The sequence below is a fragment of the Rutidosis leptorrhynchoides genome, chromosome 7 (genome assembly GCF_046630445.1).
Source record: "Rutidosis leptorrhynchoides isolate AG116_Rl617_1_P2 chromosome 7, CSIRO_AGI_Rlap_v1, whole genome shotgun sequence".
Taxonomy (NCBI): domain Eukaryota; kingdom Viridiplantae; phylum Streptophyta; class Magnoliopsida; order Asterales; family Asteraceae; genus Rutidosis; species Rutidosis leptorrhynchoides.
Genome location: NC_092339.1, coordinates 338,257,832 through 338,265,387, shown reverse-complemented (window position 1 = coordinate 338,265,387; position 7,556 = coordinate 338,257,832). Strand labels below are relative to the sequence as shown.

Genomic DNA, 7,556 nt, shown 5'->3' with positions numbered 1-7,556 from the left:
GGTGAGTCCTTTTATTGCGGTTGTCTTTGTATTGGTTTGTATTGTTATTGAGTCGAAAACAAACGTTGATTTATTGGCGACTTGACTAACTCTTAGAGCCTAAAGTAAATTTCAGGTAGGATTTAAAACCCATGAAAATTTGATTTTACCATTTTCATGGCGTCTCAATTTTATTTTATTTGTTAAAACTTTTTTCCTACTTATTGGCCGGAGGTCCACTCTGAAACAATCTCTCTATCTGTTGAATAGAGAGAGGGATGACTTTTGGTGTTTCACTCTGGGCGGAGAAATGACTTGTCTTTATTCTCGGATAGGGGAAGGATTGTCTACATCTCACCTCTCCCATACACCGCTTATGTGGTATTGGGTTTTGTTGTTGTTGTTGTTGTTGTTGTTTAGTTTCCTAGTTTCATTCTCCTTTGGTCGTTGGGATGTTTTTCGTGCTTTGTTTTGTTAGTTATGTGCCGACTCTGTAAATTTGTGCAGGTTAATGGTGAAAGTTTCCCGCTTTTACACAAACAAGCTCATTGAATATACGTAGTTAATGAATCACAACTTAATTGTTTTTCTCTACTTCTGTTTCTCTTCTTTCCTATTGGTTTATATTATTTGTGTGGATATTTTTGTGTTGCAAATGAGCAGAGAAACCATTTAAAATATACACAGGTAACTACATAATAATGTTAAAATTATAAGATACATATATATACTAGCAACAAGACTTGCATTCTGATTAACCTACAAACATAGCAAGTAAAATGTCTCTAAACACATACTCCAGCACCGTATATTGAATGTTTAATGTAATCAAATTTTGTTACCAAGGTCATTTCAGAGCACCAGAAACTAAAAAAAGTATATTACAAATATCAAGTATGACAAACATTCCAACAATAACGATTATGAGCATGTATTTCAGTTATGTTTTTGGAAAGAATCCTGGTAGATGAACATCACATATAAAAAAAAAAAAAAAAATTCTCCTTATATGCTATAGTAGACAAACCGGGCATTGTTTGGATGACAAACATTCCAACATCATATGGAAATTAGAAATTCTTAATTTTGCTATTACTATGGTCTTGATACTATAGCAAGTTCACGAAGGCAGGCACTAATGCAGCCTTGCTTTTCGTTATTAATATTATAACATTGAAGGCCTCTGCACGCAAGCTAGAAAAACGTGCTTGAATTCTATCCCTCTTTGATGCTGGAAGCTCCCCTTTCAGTAAGTATTCAATCTGACGCAACGTTGAAAATATTTCATTAATCTTTTGGCCCCCTTCATCAATCTGCCAAAACAGATCTTGCCAACAGTTCTCGAAATGTGTCGCCAGTTGATCGTCCATATTTGCCTCATTCCGCTCCATTGGTGATTTACTCTGATCTATAGGAGCACTATTATTATCACATTTATATTTCTGTTTTGCTAGCAGCATCTGCAACTCGAGCATAATTTGTTGTGCTTTTGTGGCATTCTCCAATGCTTTCATCTCCTACATGATATCATAGAACATTATAAAAGTCTTTTGTTTATCATCATCTTTTATTTAATTATTATATTTATATTTATAATTATAATTATATATAGGAAGCGGGTTCTAAGCCTTTTGAAATATCAGATCTCGTGTATCAATTATACTTTTATTCCAAACCATCCCTATTAAATTTTCAACTTATCATTATGTGCTAAAAGTATGTCTGCTAAAAGATTTTCATTATTATAAATTGGGCTAGAATTATTACTCAAATTTGGAAGACGCTACTAATACCATATGAATATCATTATCAAAATTTAAACTTATACTAAAAGCCAAGTAACTTAATCACTTAACATGTATTATAATACGGAGTGTAATACGGAGTATAATACGGAGTATTATACCAAATCAATAGCCATAGAGCATACGAAAATTTTAAGTTGAAATCTAATGTTAAATACTAGTATGATAAATATAGCAACACGACGTGTTCCAATGGTGAAGCTACCTGATGTGAGAATATCGTGACAATGGCATTTGGAGAACCATCTAGCAGATAGTTTTTGACTTCTGTAGGCATTTTTAAATTCTTTTGTTCTTCCTCCTTCATTCGGGAAAGTTGACTCTTGTGTAACGGACGTGGGAAGTGGTCTAAGTTTGCTGGATAAATCTTGAAACTCGTTAAGTTAGCAAATGAAGATGGTAGATGAGAGACTAGTTGCACGGATGATGCAAGAACCTGAAAAATATTATACAAAATGAACATTATGTATACACATAAATAGTTAAATAAATCATAACGAGTGACGTTGAGTCCTATATATGAATATGAAGTGTGTTTAAAATAAATAGAGTGCTAATAAAAAATAAATGTATAAACATTAAAGAACTAATTAATACCTCTACAATTTCCAATCCAAGTGTAAGATATTTGACGTTGCGGAACTGTTGAAGCATGTCTATGATTTTAGGAGCATCTTCTTTATCTGGATAACAAATATAAAAGTCTACTTTCTCCAAAGAAAACAACCCATCTGTGGAAAACGTAAAATGACCTTGCATTTCATACGTCAATGAGGATAATTCAGGTGCAGAAATCAAACCCCCTTGACAATTTACAACGGTGAGAAACTTAAGGTGAGGTGCAACCACATTAATAGCATAAGACTGATATCCATTTATTACATTGAGAGTAGAAAGTTGAGGATGGGAGATGGTAATGAAAGGACCGCATCCATGACATATCTCACACTTAGTTAAGGTGAGATTTTTTAAGTTTGGGCACTTAGAAAAAAGACCACATAACTCATTATAATTATCACCGAATTTGAACTTGACACCATCGAGACACAACGTTGTTAAAGCTGGTAGGTCCCAAGTTGACGTGATCTTAGTGTAATGATAACTTAATCCAATCAAAGTGAGATCTTTGAGAGACTGAGAAATAAAAAGAGAAATAGGGAATTCAATATCCCTGTACCGATAACTAATAGTCATCTTTGAAACATTGTGCGAAAACGCATAGTTCATAATCTTTTTGACAAACTCTTGACTAGCTTCGTCCCTAAAACAAAGTTTAATGGACTCCAATTCTATTTCACTATTGCGGGAAGACATAACATGATTAACAGACTCATAGAATTTGGGTAAATGATTAAGATGGTCAAGTGAGAAATCAAGATGCGGGATTGACTTCCAAGTATTCTTCCATCTAGATGACAAAACACTAGTTCTGATAGCATCTTTGGTATCGCTAAAAGAGAGAATTTTGTTAACGAGATCATCTGGCAAACTGCTTAGTCTATCGACTTCCGCATTCATTCTCACTATTTAAGCTGCAAGTTAATAGCATAAACCAAGAATCATGAGATACTTAATAGGAATTAAAACAAATGCACAACATTACTTAGGCTAAAGAATGAACAAACTAGTTTTAAACAATGACAAATTCTGAAAACTTCCTGTGTACACCATTTTCATTAGTTCATGCGGTGTAAGTTATTTACATCATAAATAATGTTTAATCGAATAAATCATAATACAGTACATAATAATACTGTAACTTATGATTAAATCTGTATTTATTATAAATTATTAATATTGTATAATCAATCAAATCTTGTAATTTAATTATGATCATCTTATTATTTTAGTTTATATATCTTTGTTCTTTTTCTAAATTTAATTAAAAATTAATTAGTACTGTATTGCCATATAATCACCAAAATCAATTAACTCGTAAATACAGTACTTAATTAGTATTAATAACTTAACATTTGTGCTTAATTTGTCTAAAATACTACAATCAATTAAATCGTGTAATTTAATTATGATCATCTTGTGATTTTAGAGTTTATCTTTATTCCTTTTTTATTCAAGAAAAAACACAACTCTTGATGAATAGGGAATACATTGAGTACGACTATTGTAACAGCTTTTAAAAAATCCCATTAAACTCATAAGTATAAAAACAATCTAAACTTTTCTTTTCATTGCGGGGCCAAAGGACTAAATTTATAATCCAAGGACCCTCTGCTGTTCTCTGAAAAAAAAAAAAAAAAAAAAAAAAATAATTCCAAAGGACCCAAAGTGTAAAATCATAATCATCCATGACTTCTTATATATTGAACTTTTTCTTCCTTTATTTTCTTATTTTCGAATCAAATTATTTAAAAAAAAATAAACCTAATATATATTGTTTATTAGTACAAAAATTTAGGTCCAAATTCACCAACAAACCACACATTTGAAGACCCGCAACTTACTGATTCGATGATATTGATGATTCCTCGAGATAATTAGTAAAGCCTAATAATAACAGATAACAGATTAATATAAATATTGAGGTTAGGATGACTATTACCTTCAAAATAAAATGGAGTTTGTACCGTAACTCTGCCGACTGCAGCCCTTCTATTGTCTCTATTCCTTTGGCGTCATCATAATTTTAAGTGTTAATGTGAGATTAGGGTTGAAATTATGAATTTAATGACTTCCTTTAATAGTGAGATCTGGAGTCGTTTCGTCCGCAACAATCGGAAAACAGGGCTATACAAATGGAAAGTGTATAATCGTAGTTCGATATATTGGCCCAATTTGACTATTTAATTTTACTTTATTATTTTATTAATATTAATATTAATAAATTAATATTAATATATATATTATATATTATTATTATAGCTCAGAGTAATCTTTTCTTTGATTTGGCCCAACTTAATACTGTAATTGGTAAACGTATGTATGTAAAGGATCCCTTCTAATGATAGCAATTTAGGTTGTAGTCAAATCTGCATAAGAAATATTGTACATAGTATTTGTATAATGATTTGAAAATGTCAGTTATATTGGAGGTTTTATTAAATTCTTTCGTGTAGGGTAAAATAATCGATAGCCGGATAAATCACTGAATCGTGGTATCACTTTTCGAAAGTAATTATTCGACCCTTATAGCCTGGGTTACACGAATATCACTTTGGGATAAGACAGAGATTAAATTCTTGTTTTGGCAGAAACAAGAATTCCTTTTGCAGAAGAATATTTTGGTGTTCGTAACTTGTGTATTTTTCTCATGCATATTGGTTAATATATTTATATACACCCTTAATCATGAAAGAGTCTTTTATTAAAATCAATTGGCCGGTTGATTAATAAAAGTATCTTCTATAATATTCAAAAGTGGTTACAGGAAGAATATTTCTATAAACAAATATTATCACTTCCATCATTAAAGTAAAAGTTGTTACTTTTACAATAAACAAATATTATATTTTACAACTATCAAAGCATGAGTGATCACTTTATAATAAACAAGTATTATTCCTTCAACCACTAAAGCAAAAGTGGGTGCAAGAATAATTCTTCCGTAATCACTCAAAATTGTGTTAAGTGTTTTCTTACTGCTGTCTCTTAAGAACCAGCACTGCAAAAGGACCAGCAGCGCAAAAATCAGCAAACAGGACCAGCAGCGCAAAAGTCAGCATACAGGACCAGCAGCGCAAAAGTCAGCATACAGGACCAGCAGCGCAGAGGAACCAGCAAACAGGACCAGCTGCGCAGAACAACCAGCACAGGGACCAGCTGCGCAGAACAACCAGCACAGGGACCAGCTGCGCAAAACAACCAGCACAGGGACCAGCTGCGCAGAACAACCAGCACAGGGACCAGCAATGCAGAACAACCAGCACAAGGACCAGCAATGCAGAACAACCAGCACAAGGACCAGCAATGCAGAACAACCAGCACAAAACACTTAGCCAAATTTCAGCTTACTAAGAAAACTTAGTACTGAAAACACTTAGTCAAATTTCAGGTAGACCAAGTCATGATAGTAAATAATGGAAAACCACTTTTGGGTTCGGGTAATCTATCACTTAATGGGTGTACACTCCGTACCTCCAAACCCATTTACAAGTGTAGATTAAAACCCAAAATTACACTAAATTTACAACAATCCTCCCCAATTTAGTGCAATTCGTTTCATGAGAATTAAACAAATTAAAACAAAACTCATGCATAAATGAAAATATCTTGAAGATTGAATTTTCACCTTAGTACATTACACATTCCAAATATTCGAGAATCGGGGTGTTCTAAGAATTGAACCCTTCAACCCATTTGAATAACTGAAAATAACATACACATAAGTTTTCAAATACTCTAAAGCTATCCTGACACTTTACAAGCCATGTGTCCATATCCATTCATGAATGTATCTAAAGCAAAAGTCCAAGCTTTGTTGAAGCGGCAAAACTTCACATTCACATAGGTAGTTCATTTCAGTCATGCACCTGCTATTGCACTTTTTCAAATAAACCATTAAGAAGCTAAACTTCATCCTCACCTTCAACATGTCCGAGTACATACCTTACCTTGGGATGATACAAAATTTTGTACTCCAAATTTCTAAGTATAAGTCTTCCACATTGAATTCAACTTCTAATTTTCATCAGAAGGGAATTGGGTATCTTATAATTAGAAATTTATGTGGACTTTAAACCCATCCCCACAGCAGACTTGTTCACCAAGTCTCTTGCCAATCCCTTCATCAAGTGATCAGCTAAATTCTGTTGTGACCTCACGAACACTATAGAAATCACCCCATTCATGATGAGTTCACGAATCATGCTATGTCTGACACCTAAGTGTCTAGACTTTCCATTGTACATCTGGCTATAAGCCTTTGCCAATGTCGCAGCACTATCACAATGGATAGACATGGGTGCTATAGGTTTAGGCCATAATGGTATCTCATGGATCAAGTTTCTAAGCCATTCTGCTTCTTTACCAGCAGCAGCTAAAGCAACAAACTCAGATTCCATCGTTGAGTTGGTAATACATGTCTGCTTCTTAGAAGCCCATGAAATAGCACCTCCCCCAAGCAAGAACACCTAACCACTCGTTGAAGAATGATCTTCAATATTGGTTATCCAACTCGCATCAGAATATCCTTCTATTACCGAAGGAAACCCATTATAAGATAAACTATAGTCCATAGTTTTCTTCAAGTACTTCAGTACCCGCCTAATTGCTTGCCAGTGATGAGTACTAGGATTACTAGTATATCTACTCAGTTTTCCCACAGCAAAAGCAATATCCGGCCTTGTACAAGTCATGGCGTACATCAAACAGCCAATCACCTGAGAATACTCAAGTTGTGATACAGCTTCACCTTGATTAGGCATAAGCTTCTCACTTGGATCAACAGGGGTACTCACAGGATTACATTCAAAGCAATTGAACTTTTTCAACACCTTCTCAATATAATGAGATTGACAAATCGAAATTCCTTTGCTTTCACGTTTGATCCTAATGCCAAGGATAACGTCAGCCTCCCCCATATCTTTCATGGAGAATTTTGATGACAAAAATTCTTTTGTTAAATCAACCTGACTTTGGTCAGTCCCAAAGATTAACATGTCATCAACATATAGACAAATTATAACTCCTTTACTAGAATCATCAAATTTACTATATACACATTTATCTGCTTGGTTTAATTTAAAACCACTAGATAAAATCACTTCATCAAACTTTTGATGCCATTGCTTAGGTGCTTGTTTCAAACCATATAAG

The 7,556-nt window shown here is 33.5% G+C and overlaps 1 protein-coding gene across 1 annotated transcript; it reads right to left on the bottom strand.

Annotated features, from left to right (window-relative positions):
* Positions 1-986: 986 nt before the first annotated feature.
* On the bottom strand, positions 987-4,482 carry LOC139858633 (F-box protein At5g03100-like). Its single transcript, XM_071847464.1, has 4 exons — positions 4,345-4,482; positions 2,382-3,316; positions 1,990-2,220; positions 987-1,496 (listed from the first exon to the last, which is right to left on the bottom strand). Exons 2-4 carry the CDS (start codon positions 3,300-3,302, stop codon positions 1,089-1,091), a joined length of 1,560 nt encoding a protein of 519 aa, XP_071703565.1. The 5' UTR covers positions 3,303-3,316; positions 4,345-4,482; the 3' UTR covers positions 987-1,088.
* Between the last annotated feature and the right edge of the window lie 3,074 nt (positions 4,483-7,556).